Raw genomic sequence first — 20,030 nt, 5'->3', positions numbered from 1 at the left:
ACTAACTAGTCAATACTACTCTATTCTATCTAACTCTATATGTCCCAACACACCACTGGTATACATAGGACCACAGGTAACTAACTAGTCAATACCACTCTATTCTATCTAACTCTATATATCCCAACACACCACTGGTATACATAGGACCACAGGTAACTAACTAGTCAATACCACTCTATTCTATCTAACTCTATATGTCCCAACACACCACTGGTATACATAGGACCACAGGTAACTAACTAGTCAATACCACTCTATTCTATCTAACTCTATATGTCCCAACACACCACTGGTATACATAGGACCACAGGTAACTAACTAGTCAATACCACTCTATTCTATCTAACTCTATATGTCCCAACACACCACTGGTATACATAGGACCACAGGTAACTAACTAGTCAATACCACTCTATTCTATCTAACTCTATATGTCCCAACACACCACTGGTATACATAGGACCACAGGTAACTAACCAGTCAATACCACTCTATTCTATCTAACTCTATATGTCCCAACACACCACTGGTATACATAGGACCACAGGTAACTAACTAGTCAATACCACTCTATTCTATCTAACTCTATATGTCCCAACACACCACTGGTATACATAGGACCACAGGTAACTAACTAGTCAATACCACTCTATTCTATCTAACTCTATATGTCCCAACACACCACTGGTATACATAGGACCACAGGTAACTAACTAGTCAATACCACTCTATTCTATCTAACTCTACTATACTATACTACTCAGTTCTACTGTTCTCTACTCAGTTCTACAATACTTTACTCTACTCTACGGTACTCTACTCTTTTCTATTCCAGAGTACATGATAACTATGTATGATACGAAGACACAGGAGCTGAGGTGGAACGCCACGTACAACGACTACTCTGCCCCGCCTTACGATGAGAAACAAAACTACAGTACGTACACAGGCACAATGATAATGTGACGTGCTGCAGGACACACAATGATAATGTGACGTGCTACAGGACACACAATGATAATGTGACGTGCTACAGGACACACAATGATAATGTGACGTGCTGCAGGACACACAATGATAATGTGACGTGCTGCAGGACACACAATGATAATGTGACGTGCTGCAGGACACACAATGATAATGTGACGTGCTGCAGTACACACAATGATAATGTGACGTACACAGACACAATGATAATGTGGCGTGCTGCAGGACACACAATGATAATGTAACGTACTGCAGTACACACAATGATAATGTGACGTGCTGCAGGACACACAATGATAATGTAACGTACTGCAGTACACACAATGATAATGTGACGTGCTACAGGACACACAATGATAATGTGACGTGCTACAGTACACACAATGATAATGTGACGTGCTGCAGGACACACAATGATAATGTGACGTGCTGCAGTACACACAATGATAATGTGACGTGCTGCAGGACACACAATGATAATGTGACGTGCTGCAGGACACACAATGATAATGTGACGTGCTACAAGACACACAATGATAATGTGACGTGCTGCAGGACACACAATGATAATGTGACGTGCTGCAGGACACACAATGATAATGTGACGTGCTACAGGACACACAATGATAATGTGACGTGCTACAGGACACACAATGATAATGTGACGTGCTTCTCTAGTTCTACACAGTGTGATAAAACAGTGGTTTCTGTTTCTCCAGAGATGGCCCATCTTGTTTCCAGTGGTGATGGGTTGGTGGTCACCGTGGACAGAGAGACAGGTAACTTCTACCTTTTTACAGACAAGATAATTACTACGTTTCCCAACCACTACCAGACAGACCACACTTTTGTTCTAACCCTGCACTGACCTGCTACAATAAACACCTGCTACACCTGACAGGCCTGCTACAATAAACCTAGACTAGTTTTATCAATGTTATTAGGTTATAGCTTATAATTATATCCCCTCCTCTCCTCTTCTCTCTCTCTCTCTGTCTCTAACTCTCCTCTCCTCTCCTCTCCTCTCCTCTCCTCTCCTCTCCTCTCCTGTCATCTCCTATCTTCCTCTCTCTCTGTCTCTAACCCTCCTCTCCTCTCCTCTCCTCTCCTCTCCTCTCCTCTCCTCTCCTCTCCTCTCCTCTCCTCTCCTCTCCTCTCCTCTCCTCTCCTCTCCTCTCCTCTATCCCAGGTGACGTCCTGTGGAGTCAGAACTATGGGTCGCCTGTGGTGGGTGTGTACCTGTACAGCCAGGACTCTCTGAGACACGCCCCTCACCTGTCAGTTGCCATGGAGACGCTGCGCTACCTCACCTTCTCGTCCCACGACACACACACACACACCATGAAGTGGAGCTACCAGTTTGTCACGGAGCAGGCCAGCACACACACACAGCTGGTGTAAGAGACACACACACACACACACACACACATTATTATTATTCACTCATTATTATGGATCCCCATTAGTTCCTGCCAAGGCAGCAGCTACTCTTCCTGGGGTTTATTATGGATCCCCATTAGTTCCTGCCAAGGCAGCAGCTACTCTTCCTGGGGTTTATTATGTATCCCCATTAGTTCCTGTCAAGGCAGCAGCTACTCTTCCTGGGGTTTATTATGGATCCCCATTAGTTCCTGTCAAGGCAGCAGCTACTCTTCCTGGGGTTTATTATGGATCCCCATTAGTTCCTGCCAAGGCAGCAGCTACTCTTCCTGGGGTTTATTATGGATCCCCATTAGTTCCTGTCAAGGCAGCAGCTACTCTTCCTGGGGTTTATTATGGATCCCCATTAGTTCCTGTCAAGGCAGCAGCTACTCTTCCTGGGGTTTATTATGGGTCCCCATTAGTTCCTGTCAAGGCAGCAGCTACTCTTCCTGGGGTTTATTATGGATCCCCATTAGTTCCTGCCAAGGCAGCAGCTACTCTTCCTGGGGTTTATTATGGATCCCCATTAGTTCCTGCCAAGGCAGCAGCTACTCTTCCTGGGGTTTATTATGGATCCCCATTAGTTCCTGCCAAGGCAGCAGCTACTCTTCCTGGGGTTTATTATGGATCCCCATTAGTTCCTGTCAAGGCAGCAGCTACTCTTCCTGGGGTTTATTATGGATCCCCATTAGTTCCTGTCAAGGCAGCAGCTACTCTTCCTGGGGTTTATTATGGATCCCCATTAGTTCCTGCCAAGGCAGCAGCTACTCTTCCTGGGGTTTATTATGGATCCCCATTAGTTCCTGTCAAGGCAGCAGCTACTCTTCCTGGGGTTTATTATGGATCCCCATTAGTTCCTGTCAAGGCAGCAGCTACTCTTCCTGGGGTTTATTATGGATCCCCATTAGTTCCTGCCAAGGCAGCAGCTACTCGTCCTGGGGTTTATTATGGATCCCCATTAGTTCCTGCCAAGGCAGCAGCTACTCTTCCTGGGGTTTATTATGGATCCCCATTAGTTCCTGCCAAGGCAGCAGCTACTCTTCCTGGGGTTTATTATGGATCCCCATTAGTTCCTGTCAAGGCAGCAGTTACTCTTCCTGGGGTTTATTATGGATCCCCATTAGTTCCTGCCAAGGCAGCAGCTACTCTTCCTGGGGTTTATTATGGATCCCCATTAGTTCCTGTCAAGGCAGCAGCTACTCTTCCTGGGGTTTATTATGGATCCCCAATAGTTCCTGTCAAGGCAGCAGCTACTCTTCCTGGGGTTTATTATGGATCCCCATTAGTTCCTGCCAAGGCAGCAGCTACTCTTCCTGGGGTTTATTATGGATCCCCATTAGTTCCTGCCAAGGCAGCAGCTACTCTTCCTGGGGTTTATTATGGATCCCCATTAGTTCCTGCCAAGGCAGCAGCTACTCTTCCTGGGGTTTATTATGGATCTCCATTAGTTCCTGTCAAGGCAGCAGCTACTCTTCCTGGGGTTTTTATTATGGATCCCCATTAGTTCCTGCCAAGGCAGCAGCTACTATTCCTGGGGTTTATTATGGATCCCCATTAGTTCCTGCCAAGGCAGCAGCTACTCTTCCTGGGGTTTATTATGGATCCCCATTAGTTCCTGTCAAGGCAGCAGCTACTCTTCCTGGGGTTTATTATGGATCCCCATTAGTTCCTGCCAAGGCAGCAGCTACTCTTCCTGGGGTTTATTATGGATCCCCATTAGTTCCTGTCAAGGCAGCAGCTACTCTTCCTGGGGTTTATTATGGATCCCCATTAGTTCCTGCCAAGGCAGCAGCTACTCTTCCTGGGGTTTATTATGGATCCCCATTAGTTCCTGCCAAGGCAGCAGCTACTCTTCCTGGGGTTTATTATGGATCCCCATTAGTTCCTGCCAAGGCAGCAGCTACTCTTCCTGGGGTTTATTATGGATCCCCATTAGTTCCTGCCAAGGCAGCAGCTACTCTTCCTGGGGTTTATTATGGATCCCCATTAGTTCCTGCCAAGGCAGCAGCTACTCTTCCTGGGGTTTATTATGGATCCCCATTAGTTCCTGCCAAGGCAGCAGCTACTCTTCCTGGGGTTTATTATGGATCCCCATTAGTTCCTGCCAAGGCAGCAGCTACTCTTCCTGGGGTTTATTATGGATCCCCATTAGTTCCTGCCAAGGCAGCAGCTACTCTTCCTCGGGTCCAGCAAAATTAAGGCAGTTATACAATTTAAAAATATTACAATACATTCACAACAGATTTCACAAAACATTGAGTGTGTGCCCTCCGGTCTCTACTCTACTACCACATATCATATCACAAAATCCATGTACAAAATGTGTGTATAGTGCGTATGTTTTCGTGTGTGTGTGTCTATGTTTGTGTTGCTTCACAGTCCCCGCTGTTCATAAGGGCCTGTATGACCTGCCTTGTTGATAGTGCTGTTAAGAAGGTAGAGCAGCACTTTATTATGGACAGACTTCTCCCCATCTTAGCTACTGTTGCATCATTATGTTTTGACCATGACAGTTTACAATCCAGGGTTACTCCAAGCAATTTAGTCTCCTCAACTTGCTCAATTTCCACATTATTCATTACAATATTTTGTTGAAGTTTAGGGTTTAGTGAATGATTTGTCCCAAATACAATGCTTTTAGTTTGGGAAATATTTAGGACTAACTTATTCCTTGTCACCCATTCTGAAACTAACTACAACTCTTTGTTAAGTGTTGTAGTCATTTCAGTCGCTGTAGTAGCTGACGTGTATAGTGTTGAGTCATCCACATACATAGACACACAGGCTTTACTCAAAGCCAATGGCATGTCGTTAGTAAAGATTGAAAAAAGTAAGGGGCCTAGACAGCTGCCCTGGGGAATTCCTGATTCTACCTGGATTATGTTGTAGAGGCTTCCATTAAAGAACACCCTCTGTGTTCTGTTAGACAGGTAACTCTTAATCCACAATATAGCAGGGGGTGTAAAGCCATAACACATACGTTTTTCCAGCATCAGACTATGATCGATAATGTCAAAAGCTGCGCTGAAGTTTAACAAAACAGCTCCCACAATTTTTTTAATCATCAATTTCCAATCATCAGTCATCTATGTAAGTGCTGTGCTTGTTGAATGTCCTTCCCTATAAGCGTGCTGAAAGTCTGTTGTCAATTTGTTTACTGTAAAATAGCATTGTATCTGGTCATACACCATTTCTTCCAAAACATTACTAAGGGTTGGTAACAGGCTGATTGGTCGACTATTTGAGCCAGTTAAGGGGGCTTTACTATTCTTAGGTAGCGGAATGACTTTAGCTTCCCCCCAGGCCTGAGGGCACACACTTTCTAGTAGGCGTAGATTGAAGATATGGCAAATAGGAGTGGCAATATCGTCCGCTATTGTCCTCAGTAATTTTCCATCCAAGTTGTCAGACTCCGGTGGCTTGTCATTGTTGATAGACAACAATTTTTTCACCTCATCCACACTCACTTTAAGGAATTCAAAATTACAACGCTTGTTTTTCATAATTTGGTCAGATATACTTGGATGTGTAGTGTCAGCGTTTGTTGCTGGCATGTCATGCCCAAGTTTGCTAATCTTGCCAATTTAAAAAATCATTAAAGTAGTTGGCAATATCAGTGGGTTTTGTGATGAATGAACCATCTGATTCAATGAATAATGGGAGCTGAGTTTGCCTTCTTACCCAACATTTCATTTGAAGCTGCTCCAAAAGCTTTTTACTGTCATACACAATTTTTTTTTTAAAATAATGCACTCATGACTGTTAGTCGCTTTGGATAAAAGCGTCTGCTAAATGGCTTATTATTATTATTATTATTATTAATATTTATGTCATTTATCTTGTGTGTGTTTTAGGCCCACTCTGTACGTCGGGAAGCTGGACTCTCATCTTTACGCCTCCACCTCTCTGGTTCACGACGGAGTCTCTTTAGTGGTCAGTACAGCTGTCAAATCAACAGCAAATATACACTGAGTGTACAAAACATTAAGAACACCTGCTCTTTTTTATGACAGACTGACCAGGTGAATCCAGGTGAAAGCTACGATCCCTTATTGATGTCACTTGTTAAATCCACTTCCATTCAGTGTAGATGAAAGGGGAGGAGACAGGTTAAATAAGGATTTTTAAGCCTTGAGACAATTGAGACATGGATTGTGTATGTGTGCCATTCAGAGGGTGAATGGGCAAGACAAAAGATGTAAGTGCCTTTGAACGGGGTTATGGTAGTAGGTGCCAGGCGCACCGGTTTGTGTCAAGAACTGCAACGCTGCTGGGTTTTTCACGCTCAACAGTTTCCTGTGTGTATCAAGAATGGTCCACCACCCAAAGAACATCCAGCCAACTTGACACAACTGTGGGAAGCATTGGAGTAAATGTCAGCATCCCTGTGGAATGCTTTTGACACCTTGTAGAGTCCACGCCCTGACGAATTGAGGCTGTTAGGAAGGTGTTCCTAATGTTTTGTATACTCAATGTACAACACACAGCAACCAATCAGCATGTCAACACGACACACAGCAACCAATCAGCATGTCAACACGACACACAGCAACCAATCAGCATGTCTACACGACACACAGCAACCAATCAGCATGTCAGCACAACACACAGCAACCAATCAGCATGTCAACACACAGCAACCAATCAGCATGTCAACACGACACACAGCAACCAATCAGCATGTCAACACACAGCAACCAATCAGCATGTCAACACACAGCAACCAATCAGCATGTCAACACACAGCAACCAATCAGCATGTCAACACAACACACAGCAACCAATCAGCATGTCAACACACAGCAACCAATCAGCATGTGAACACGACACACAGCAACCAATCAGCATGTCAACACACAGCAACCAATCAGCATGTCAACACGACACACAGCAACCAATCAGCATGTCTACACAACACACAGCAACCAATCAGCATGTCAACACAACACACAGCAACCAATCAGCATGTCTACACACAGCAACCAATCAGCATGTCAACAAGACACACAGCAACCAATCAGCATGTCAACACAACACACAGCAACCAATCAGCATGTCAACACGACACACAGCAACCAATCAGCATGTCAACACAACACACAGCAACCAATCAGCATGTCAACACAACACACAGCAACCAATCAGCATGTCAACACAACACACAGCAACCAATCAGCATGTCAACACACAGCAACCAATCAGCATGTCAACACAACACACAGCAACCAATCAGCATGTCAACACGACACACAGCAACCAATCAGCATGTCAACACAACACACAGCAACCAATCAGCATGTCAACACGACACCCAGCAACCAATCAGCATGTCAACACGACACCCAGCAACCAATCAGCATGTCAACACAACACACAGCAACCAATCAGCATGTCTACACAACACACAGCAACCAATCAGCATGTCAACACGACACACAGCAACCAATCAGCATGTCAACACAACACACAGCAACCAATCAGCATGTCTACACAACACACAGCAACCAATCAGCATGTCTACACAACACACAGCAACCAATCAGCATGTCAACACGACACCCAGGAACCAATCAGCATGTCAACACAACACACAGCAACCAATCAGCATGTCAACACAACACACAGCAACCAATCAGGCATGTGTTTTAGTCTCAGTACTGTGATGTCATTACAGTGGGGAAAAAAAGTATTTAGTCAGCCACCAATTGTGCAAGTTCTCCCACTTAAAAAGATGAGAGAGGCCTGTAATTTTCATCATAGGTACACGTCAACTATGACAGACAAATTGAGAAACAAAATTCCAGAAAATCACATTGTAGGATTTTTAATGAATTTATTTGCAAATTATGGTGGAAAATAAGTATTTGGTCACCTACAAACAAGCAAGAGATCTGGCTCTCACAGACCTGTAACTTCTTCTTTAAGAGGCTCCTCTGTCCTCCACTCGTTACCTGTATTAATGGCACCTGTTTGAACTTGTTATCAGTATAAAAGACACCTGCCCACAACCTCAAACAGTCACACTCCAAACTCCACTATGGCCAAGACCAAAGAGCTGTCAAAGGACACCAGAAACAAAATTGTAGACCTGCACCAGGCTGGGAAGACTGAATCTGCAATAGGTAAGCAGCTTGGTTTGAAGAAATCAACTGTGGGAGCAATTATTAGGAAATGGAAGACATACAAGACCACTGATAATCTCCCTTGATCTGGGGCTCCACGCAAGATCTCACCCCGTGGGGTCAAAATGATCACAAGAACGGTGAGCAAAAATCCAAGAACCACACAGGGGGACCTAGTGAATGACCTGCAGAGAGCTGGGACCAAAGTAACAAAGCCTACCATCAGTAACACACTATGCCGCCAGGGACTCAAATCCTGCAGTGCAAGACGTGTCCCCCTGCTTAAGCCAGTACATGTCCAGGCCCGTCTGAAGTTTGCTAGAGTGCATTTGGATGAACCAGAAGAGGATTGGGAGAATGTCATATGGTCAGATGAAACCAAAATATAACTTTTTGGTAAAAACTCAACTCGTCGTGTTTGGAGGACAAAGAATGCTGAGTTGCATCCAAAGAACACCATACCTACTGTGAAGCATGGGGGTGGAAACATCATGCTTTGGGGCTGTTTTTCTGCAAAGGGACCAGGACGACTGATCCGTGTAAAGGAAAGAATGAATGGGGCCATGTATCGTGAGATTTTGAGTGAAAACCTCCTTCCATCTGCAAGGGCATTGAAGATGAAACGTGGCTGGGTCTTTCAGCATGACAATGATCCCAAACACACCGCCCGGGCAACGAAGGAGTGGCTTCGTAAGAAGCATTTCAAGGTCCTGGAGTGGCCTAGCCAGTCTCCAGATCTCAACCCCATAGAAAATCTTTGGAGGGAGTTGAAAGTCTGTGTTGCCCAGCGACAGCCCCAAAACATCACTGCTCTAGAGGAGATCTGCATGGAGGAATGGGCCAAAATACCAGCAACAGTGTGTGAAAACCTTGTGAAGACTTACAGAAAACGTTTGACCTGTGTCATTGCCAACAAAGGGTATATAACAAAGTATTGAGAAACTTTTGTTATTGACCAAATACTTATTTTCCACCATAATTTGCAAATAAATTCATTAAAAATCCTACAATGTGATTTTCTGGATTTTTTTTTCTCATTTTGTCTGTCATAGTTGACGTGTACCTATGATGAAAATTACAGGCCTCTCTCATCTTTTTAAGTGGGAGAACTTGCACAATTGGTGGCTGACTAAATACTTTTTTTCCCCACTGTATATACATCTTTTTATCAGACTTGTTTGAACTTTTCTCTCTGAATTTGATTGGCTGATTCTTTGATGTGTTGATTGATGTGTTGCCATGGCAGCCGCGGGGCTTGACGCTGGCGCGTATCGAGGGACCTGAGACAGAGGAGGTGACGGTGAGAGAGAAAGGAGAGTGTGAGATCACCCCGTCTACCGATGTCCGATACCCGCCAGGCTCCACCAACACACTGAACAACCAGTGGCTGCTCATAGGTAACTACCCGCCAGGCTCCACCAACACACTGAACAACCAGTAGGTAACTACCCGCCAGGCTCCACCAACACACTGAACAACCAGTAGGTAACTACCCACCAGGCTCCACCAACACACTGAACAACCAGTAGGTAACTACCCGCCAGGCTCCACCAACACACTGAACAACCAGTAGGTAACTACCCGCCAGGCTCCACCAACACACTGAACAACCAGTAGGTAACTACCCACCAGGCTCCACCAACACACTGAACAACCAGTAGGTAACTACCCGCCAGGCTCCACCAACACACTGAACAACCAGTAGGTAACTACCCACCAGGCTCCACCAACACACTGAACAACCAGTAGGTAACTACCCACCAGGCTCCACCAACACACTGAACAACCAGTAGGTAACTACCCACCAGGCTCCACCAACACACTGAACAACCAGTAGGTAACTACCCGCCAGGCTCCACCAACACACTGAACAACCAGTAGGTAACTACCCGCCAGGCTCCACCAACACACTGAACAACCAGTAGGTAACTACCCACCAGGCTCCACCAACACACTGAACAACCAGTAGGTAACTACCCACCAGGCTCCACCAACACACTGAACAACCAGTAGGTAACTACCCACCAGGCTCCACCAACACACTGAACAACCAGTAGGTAACTACCCACCAGGCTCCACCAACACACTGAACAACCAGTATGTAACTACCCACCAGGCTCCACCAACACACTGAACAACCAGTAGGTAACTACCCGCCAAGCTCCACCAACACACTGAACAACCAGTAGGTAACTACCCGCCAAGCTCCACCAACACACTGAACAACCAGTAGGTAACTACCCGCCAGGCTCCACCAACACACTGAACAACCAGTAGGTAACTACCCACCAGGCTCCACCAACACACTGAACAACCAGTAGGTAACTACCCGCCAGGCTCCACCAACACACTGAACAACCAGTAGGTAACTACCCGCCAGGCTCCACCAACACACTGAACAACCAGTAGGTAACTACCCACCAGGCTCCACCAACACACTGAACAACCAGTAGGTAACTACCCGCCAGGCTCCACCAACACACTGAACAACCAGTAGGTAACTACCCACCAGGCTCCACCAACACACTGAACAACCAGTAGGTAACTACCCGCCAGGCTCCACCAACACACTGAACAACCAGTAGGTAACTACCCGCCAGGCTCCACCAACACACTGAACAACCAGTAGGTAACTACCCGCCAAGCTCCACCAACACACTGAACAACCAGTAGGTAACTACCCGCCAAGCTCCACCAACACACTGAACAACCAGTAGGTAACTACCCGCCAGGCTCCACCAACACACTGAACAACCAGTAGGTAACTACCCGCCAGGCTCCACCAACACACTGAACAACCAGTAGGTAACTACCCACCAGGCTCCACCAACACACTGAACAACCAGTAGGTAACTACCCACCAGGCTCCACCAACACACTGAACAACCAGTAGGTAACTACCCACCAGGCTCCACCAACACACTGAACAACCAGTAGGTAACTACCCACCAGGCTCCACCAACACACTGAACAACCAGTAGGTAACTACCCACCAGGCTCCACCAACACACTGAACAACCAGTAGGTAACTACCCGCCAGGCTCCACCAACACACTGAACAACCAGTAGGTAACTACCCGCCAGGCTCCACCAACACACTGAACAACCAGTAGGTAACTACCCACCAGGCTCCACCAACACACTGAACAACCAGTAGGTAACTACCCGCCAGGCTGCACCAACACACTGAACAACCAGTAGGTAACTACCCGCCAGGCTCCACCAACACACTGAACAACCAGTGGCTGCTCATAGGTAACTACCCGCCAGGCTCCACCAACACACTGAACAACCAGTAGGTAACTACCCACCAGGCTCCACCAACACACTGAACAACCAGTAGGTAACTACCCGCCAGGCTGCACCAACACACTGAACAACCAGTAGGTAACTACCCGCCAGGCTCCACCAACACACTGAACAACCAGTAGGTAACTACCCACCAGGCTGCACCAACACACTGAACAACCAGTAGGTAACTACCCACCAGGCTCCACCAACACACTGAACAACCAGTAGGTAACTACCCGCCAGGCTCCACCAACACACTGAACAACCAGTAGGTAACTACCCACCAGGCTCCACCAACACACTGAACAACCAGTAGGTAACTACCCACCAGGCTGCACCAACACACTGAACAACCAGTAGGTAACTACCCGCCAGGCTCCACCAACACACTGAACAACCAGTAGGTAACTACCCACCAGGCTCCACCAACACACTGAACAACCAGTAGGTAACTACCCACCAGGCTGCACCAACACACTGAACAACCAGTAGGTAACTACCCGCCAGGCTCCACCAACACACTGAACAACCAGTAGGTAACTACCCGCCAGGCTCCACCAACACACTGAACAACCAGTAGGTAACTACCCGCCAGGCTCCACCAACACACTGAACAACCAGTAGGTAACTACCCACCAGGCTCCACCAACACACTGAACAACCAGTAGGTAACTACCCGCCAGGCTCCACCAACACACTGAACAACCAGTAGGTAACTACCCGCCAGGCTCCACCAACACACTGAACAACCAGTAGGTAACTACCCACCAGGCTGCACCAACACACTGAACAACCAGTAGGTAACTCCCCGCCAGGCTCCACCAACACACTGAACAACCAGTAGGTAACTACCCACCAGGCTCCACCAACACACTGAACAACCAGTAGGTAACTACCCACCAGGCTCCACCAACACACTGAACAACCAGTAGGTAACTACCCGCCAGGCTCCACCAACACACTGAACAACCAGTAGGTAACTACCCACCAGGCTGCACCAACACACTGAACAACCAGTAGGTAACTACCCGGCAGGCTCCACCAACACACTGAACAACCAGTAGGTAACTACCCGCCAGGCTCCACCAACACACTGAACAACCAGTAGGTAACTACCCACCAGGCTCCACCAACACACTGAACAACCAGTAGGTAACTACCCACCAGGCTCCACCAACACACTGAACAACCAGTAGGTAACTACCCGCCAGGCTCCACCAACACACTGAACAACCAGTAGGTAACTACCCGCCAGGCTCCACCAACACACTGAACAACCAGTGGCTGCTCATAGGTAACCACAGAGACAGCAGACGCCAACCACACAGAGACACCAGACGCCAACCACACAGAGACAGCAGACGCCAACCACACGGAGACAGCAGACGCCAACCACACAGAGACACCAGACGCCAACCACACAGACAGCAGACGCCAACCACACAGAGACACCAGACGCCAACCACACAGAGACACCAGACGCCAACCACACAGAGACAGCAGACGCCAACCACACAGAGACAGCAGACGCCAACCACACAGAGACACCAGACGCCAACCACACAGAGACACCAGACGCCAACCACACAGAGACAGCAGACGCCAACCACACGGAGACAGCAGACGCCAACCACACAGAGACACCAGACGCCAACCACACAGAGACAGCAGACGCCAACCACACAGAGACAGCAGACGCCAACCACACAGAGACAGCAGACGCCAACCACACAGAGACAGCAGATGCCAACCACACAGAGACACCAGACGCCAACCACACAGAGACAGCAGACGCCAACCACACAGAGACACCAGACGCCAACCACACAGAGACACCAGACGCCAACCACACAGAGACAGCAGACGCCAACCACACGGAGACAGCAGACGCCAACCACACGGAGACAGCAGACGCCAACCACACAGAGACAGCAGACGCCAACCACACAGAGACAGCAGACGCCAACCACACAGAGACAGCAGACGCCAACCACACAGAGACAGCAGACGCCAACCACACAGAGACAGCAGACGCCAACCACACAGAGACAGCAGACGCCAACCACACAGAGACAGCAGACGCCAACCACACAGAGACAGCAGACGCCAACCACACGGAGACAGCAGACACCAACCACACGGAGACAGCAGACGCCAACCACACGGAGACAGCAGACGCTAACCACACGGAGACAGCAGACGCCAACCACACGGAGACAGCAGACGCCAACCACACAGAGACAGCAGACGCCAACTACACAGAGACAGCAGACGCCAACCACACAGAGACAGCAGACGCCAACCACACAGAGACAGCAGACACCAACCACACGGAGACAGCAGACGCCAACCACACAGAGACAGCAGACACACAATGTGTCATTCATACGTCCTCATATTCATGTCATCTCTGTGTGTGTGTGTCTGTGTGTCTGTGTGTCTGTGTGTCTGTGTGTGTGTGTGTGTGTCTGTGTGTGTGTGTGTGTGTCATCAGGACATCATGAGTTACCCCCGGTAGCCCACACCACCATGTTGAGAGACTTCCCGGTAAACCTGCAGCGTTCCGGTGATGCCGTTATCCCGACCCGGTCTCAGAACCACCGCTATACAGACCATCCTGTGAGTTACAACCCCTTTACTGCTGATCTCTAACCACTGACCTCTATCTAACCTTAACCCCAACTCACATACAGATCATCCTGTGAGTATCAGAATCCCCAGAGGAAATCAAAGCTTTGGTTTTAACTTGGAGAAAATGGTAGTAGAATAGAACTGTCAACTCAACTCTGGACCTGGAGCCAGTTCTACTGTTCCCTTCTGATCAGGGCCTGATTTAGACCTGGACCTGGAGCCAGTTCTACTGTTCCCTTCTAATCAGGGCCTGATTTAGACCTGGACCTGGAGCCAGTTCTACTGTTCCCTTCTGATCAGGGCCTGATTTAGACCTGGTCCTGGAGCCAGTTCTACTGTTCCTCTCTAATCAGGGCCTGATTTAGACCTGGTCTGGAGCCAGTTCTACTGTTCCTCTCTAATCAGGGCCTGATTTAGACCTGGACCTGGAGCCAGTTCTACTGTTCCCTTCTAATCAGGGCCTGATTTAGACCTGGTCCTGGAGCCAGTTCTACTATTCCTCTCTAATCAGGGCCTGATTTAGACCTGGACCTGGAGCCAGTTCTACTGTTCCCCTCTAATCAGGGGCTGATTTAGACCTGGACCTGGAGCCAGTTCTACTGTTCCTCTCTAATCAGGGGCTGATTTAGACCTGGACCTGGAGCCAGTTCTACTGTTCCCCTCTAATCAGGGCCTGATTTAGACCTGGACCTGGAGCCAGTTCTACTGTTCCCCCTCTAATCAGGGCCTGATTTAGACCTGGACCTGGAGCCAGTTCTACTGTTCCCCTCTAATCAGGGGCTGATTTAGACCTGGACCTGGAGCCAGTTCTACTGTTCCTCTCTAATCAGGGCCTGATTTAGACCTGGACCTGGAGCCAGTTCTACTGGTCCTCTCTAATCAGGGCCTGATTTAGACCTGGACCTGGAGCCAGTTCTACTGTTCCCCTCTAATCAGGGGCTGATTTAGACCTGGACCTGGAGCCAGTTCTACTGTTCCCCTCTAATCAGGGCCTGATTTAGACCTGGACCTGGAGCCAGTTCTACTGTTCCCCTCTAATCAGGGCCTGATTTAGACCTGGACCTGGAGCCAGTTCTACTGTTCCCCTCTAATCAGGGCCTGATTTAGACCTGGACCTGGAGCCAGTTCTAATGTTCCCCTCTAATCAGGGCCTGATTTAGACCTGGACCTGGAGCCAGTTCTACTGTTCCTCTCTAATCAGGGGCTGATTTAGACCTGGTCCTGGAGCCAGTTCTACTGTTCCCCTCTAATCAGGGCCTGATTTAGACCTGGACCTGGAGCCAGTTCTACTGTTCCTCTCTAATCAGGGCCTGATTTAGACCTGGACCTGGAGCCAGTTCTACTGTTCCTCTCTAATCAGGGCCTGATTTAGACCTGGACCTGGAGCCAGTTCTACTGTTCCCCTCTAATCAGGGCCTGATTTAGACCTGGACCTGGAGCCAGTTCTACTGTTCCCCTTTAATCAGGGCCTGATTTAGACCTGGACCTGGAGCCAGTTCTACTGTTCCCCTCTAATCAGGGCCTGATTTAGACCTGGACCTGGAGCCAGTTCTACTGTTCCCCTCTAATCAGGGCCTGATTTAGACCTGGACCTGGAGCCAGTTCTACTGTTCCTCTCTAATCAGGGCCTGATTTAGACCTGGACTTGGAGCCAGTTCTACTGTTCCCCTCTAATCAAGGGCTGATTTAGACCTGGGAGACCAGGCGTGTGCAATTAATTATCCGGTAGAACAGAAAACCAGCAGGCTCTGGACGTCGTAGGTTGAATACCTCTGGAATAGAACTTTATAATCCACCCAGACATGCATTCATCTTTAGCTCACAACGCTTTTGCATTTCATCCCCCCTCTCCCCCTCTCCTCCTCTTAACCCCCTCCCCTCCTCTCCTCTTTAGTTCCAGTCAGTAGGTCATGGTGGTGGGGGCCGTGGAGGTGGAGGGGGTCATGGTTTGGGTCCTAGCGGCAGCAGAAGGATCCTAGCAGGCTCAGGATCAAAGTCAGGGTTGTCCTCTGTCCTGCCTGACTATATATACCAGGACCCTGTTACCGTGGTGATACTATCTCTACTGCTGGGAGGATGGCTTGCCTTCGCTCTGACTTATCCACAGGTGAGTACTACAGGACAGGGTGGGATGTGAGTCAGGGTTTTCCCAGAGGACAATGTGACCGGCAAGATTTTTAATTTACCGGACATTTGAGAAATGTAACAGACTCGTATGCATTAGGTGCGCAACCCAATCCCCGATGCTCAGAATGACAGAAATCACATTTAGATGATGGTGATTCATCTTAACAGAATAGAAATTAGCCTGTAAAGCTGTAATACAATTAAGTAGAATTATGTTATTTTACCAACGTGACAGGTTTTATTGAAAAGTAAAACATTGCCCGTTGTATCTTCATCCCTGCTATGAATCATAAATGGAAGAAATACAACTTTTAAAAAATCATTCAGGCTAGAAGAGCAAGTCTCCTGCGCAGTAATAAAACACAGTAGCAAAATATTATATTGTTATGATAGAACAGGTCTGTCGCACATTCTATCTGTGGGAACATTTTAATGAGTAAATAACAAAACATGTTGAAGACAAAATGGCAAATCTGACCATAACTCTATCCTCCTGATTCCTGCTTATAAGCAAAAACTAAAGCAGGAAGCACCAGTGACTCGGTTAATAAGGAAGTGGTCAGATGACGCAGATGCTAAGCTACAGGACTGTTTTGCTAGCACAGACTGGAATATGTTCCGGCATTCTTCCGATGGCATTGAGGAGTACACCACATCAGTCACTGGCTTCATCAATAAGTGCTTCGATGACGTCGTCCCCACAGTGACCGTGTAGCTCAGTTGGTAGAGCATGGCGCTTGCAACGCCAGGGTTGTGGGTTCGATTCCCACGGGGGGCCAGTATGAAAAAATATGTATGCACTCACTAACTGTAAGTCGCTCTGGATAAGAGCGTCTGCTAAATGACTAAAATGTAAATGACCGTACTTACATATCCCAACCAGAAGCCATGGATTACAGGCAACATCCGCACCGACCTAAAGGCTAGAGCTGCCGCTTTCAAGGAGTGGGACACTAACCCGGATGCTTATAAGAAATCCCGCTATGCCCTCCGACGAACCATCTAACAGGCAAAGTGTCAAGACAGGACTAAGATTGAATCCTACTACACCGGCTCTGATGCTCGTCGGATGTGGCAGGGCTTGCAAACTATTATGGATTACAAAGGGAAACCCAGCTGCGAGCTGCCCAGTGACGTGAGCCTACCAGACGAGCTAAATGCCTTCTTTGCTCGCTTCGAGGCAAGCAACACTGAAGCATGCATGAGAGCACCAGCTGTTCAGGACGACTGTGTGATCATGCTCTCCGTAGCCGATGTGAGTAAGATCTTGAAACAGGTCAACATTCACAAGGCCGCAGGGCCAGATGGATTACCAGGACGTGTACTCTGAGCATGCACTGACCAACTGGCAAGTGTCTTCACTGACATTTTCAACCTCTCCCTGACCAAGTCTGTAATACCTACATGCTTCAAGCAGACCACCGTAGTCCCCGTGCCCAAGGACTCTAAGATAACCTGCCTAAATGACTACCACCCCGTAGCACTCACGTCTGTAGCTATAAAGTCCTTTGAAAGGCTGGTCATGGCTCACATCAACACCATTATCCCAGAAACCCTAGACCCACTACAATTCACATACCGCCCCAACAGATCCACAGATGATGCAATCTCTATTGTGCTCCACACTGCCCTTTCCTACCGGGACAAAAGGACCAACTATGTGAGAATGCTATTCATTGACTACAGCTCAGCGTTCAACACCATAGTGCCCTCAAAGCTCATCACTAAGCTAAGGACCCTGGGACTAAACATCTCCCTCTGCAACTGGATCCTGGACTTCCTGACTGGCCGCCCCCAGGTGGTAAGGGTAGGTAACAACACATCTGCCACGCTGATCCTCAACACTGGGGGGCCCCTCAGGGGTGCGTGCTTAGTCCCCTCCTGTACCTGCATGACTCCAACACTGTCATTAAGTTTGCCGACGACACAACAGTGGTAGGCCTGATCACCGACAACAATGAGAAGCCTATAGTGAGGAAGTCAGAGACCTGGCAGTGTGGTGCCAGGACAACAACCTCTCCCTCAATGTGAGCAAGACAAAGGAGCTGATCGTGGACTACAGGAAAACGAGGACTGAGCACGCCCCCATTAACATCGACGGGGCTGTAGTGGAACAGTTTGAGAGCTTCAAGTTCCTTGGTGTCCACATCACCAACGAACTATCATGGTCCAAACACACCAAGACAGTCGTGAAGAGCGAACGACAAAGCCTATTCCCCCTCAGGAGACTGACAAGATATGGCATGGGTCCTCAGATCCTCAAAAAGTTATACAGCTGCACCATTGAGAGCATCCTGACTGGTTGCATCACCTTCTGGTACGGCAACTGTTCGGCCTCAATGTTCCCTCTAAGAATTGACAGGCCGCACAGAGACGTAAGAGATGGAACTTCACTGAGTTCGCCCCATTAGTTTGCACGATATACAGTGCATTTGGAAAGTGTTCAGACCCCTTGACTTTTTCCCCATTTTGTTACGTTACAGCCTTATTCTAAAATTGATTAAATTATTTTTTACTCATCAATCTACACACAATACCCCATAATGACAAAGCGAGAGCAGGTTTTTAGACATTTTTGCAAATGTAAAAAAAAAATAAAAAAATATCACATTTACATAAGTATTCAGACCCTTTACTCAGTACTTTGTTGAAGCACTTTTGGAAGTGATTACAGCCTTGAGTCGTCTTGGGTATGACGCTACAAGCTTGGCCCACCTGTATTTGGGGAGTTTCTCCCATTCTTCTCTGCAGATCCTCTCAAGCTCTGTCAGGTTGGATGGGGAGCGTCGCTGCACAGCTATTTTCAGGTCTCTCCAGAGATGTTAGATCGGGTTCAAGTCCGGGCTCTGGCTGGGCCACTCAAGGACATTCAGAGACTTGTCCCGATGCCACTTCTGCTTTGGCTTGGCTGTGTGCTAAGGGTCATTGTCCTGTTGGAAGGTGAACCTTCGACCCAGTCTGAGGTCCTGAGCGCTCTGGAGCAGGTTTTCATCAAGGATCTCTCTGTACTTTGCCCCGGTTATCTTTCCCTCGATCCTGACTAGTCTCCCAGTCCCTGCCGCTGAAAAACATCCCCACAGCATGATATTGCCACCCCCATGATTCACTGTAGGGATGGTTTCTTCCAGATGTGACGCTTGGCATTCAGGCCAAATAATTCAATCTTGGTTTCATCAGACCAGAGAATCTTATTTCTCATGTTCTGAGAGTCCTTTAGGTGCCTTTTGGCAAACTCCAAGCGGGCTGTCATGTGCCTTTTACTGAGGAGTGGCTTCTGTCTGGCCACTCTACCATAAAGGCCTGATTGGTGGAGTGCTGCAGAGATGGTTGTCCTTCCGGAAGGTTCTCCCATCTCCACAGAGGAGCTCTTGGGTTCTGCCTGACCAAGGCCCTTCTCCCCCGATTGCTCAGTTTGGCTGGGCGGCCAGCTCTAGGAAGAGTCTTGGT

General features: G+C 48.0%; 1 protein-coding gene across 1 annotated transcript in view; it reads left to right on the top strand.

Moving 5' to 3' along the window:
* The window catches only part of LOC311119949 (serine/threonine-protein kinase/endoribonuclease IRE1-like), a 58,482-nt gene extending 41,882 nt beyond the window's left edge, over positions 1–16,600 (top strand). Inside the window, exons 7-13 of the mRNA XM_084194594.1 lie at positions 839–940; positions 1,710–1,769; positions 2,180–2,387; positions 6,267–6,345; positions 9,781–9,931; positions 14,320–14,444; positions 16,351–16,600. Of these exons, the coding sequence (XP_084050720.1) occupies positions 839–940; positions 1,710–1,769; positions 2,180–2,387; positions 6,267–6,345; positions 9,781–9,931; positions 14,320–14,444; positions 16,351–16,593 (968 nt within the window). The 3' untranslated portion in view covers positions 16,594–16,600. The remainder of the gene's footprint in view (positions 1–838; positions 941–1,709; positions 1,770–2,179; positions 2,388–6,266; positions 6,346–9,780; positions 9,932–14,319; positions 14,445–16,350) is intronic.
* Positions 16,601–20,030: the final 3,430 nt, after the last annotated feature.

Source organism: Coregonus lavaretus, assembly GCF_964263955.1.
Source record: "Coregonus lavaretus genome assembly, contig: HAP1_SCAFFOLD_2108, whole genome shotgun sequence".
NCBI lineage: Eukaryota > Metazoa > Chordata > Actinopteri > Salmoniformes > Salmonidae > Coregonus > Coregonus lavaretus.
This window is presented reverse-complemented; position numbering and strand designations above follow the sequence as displayed.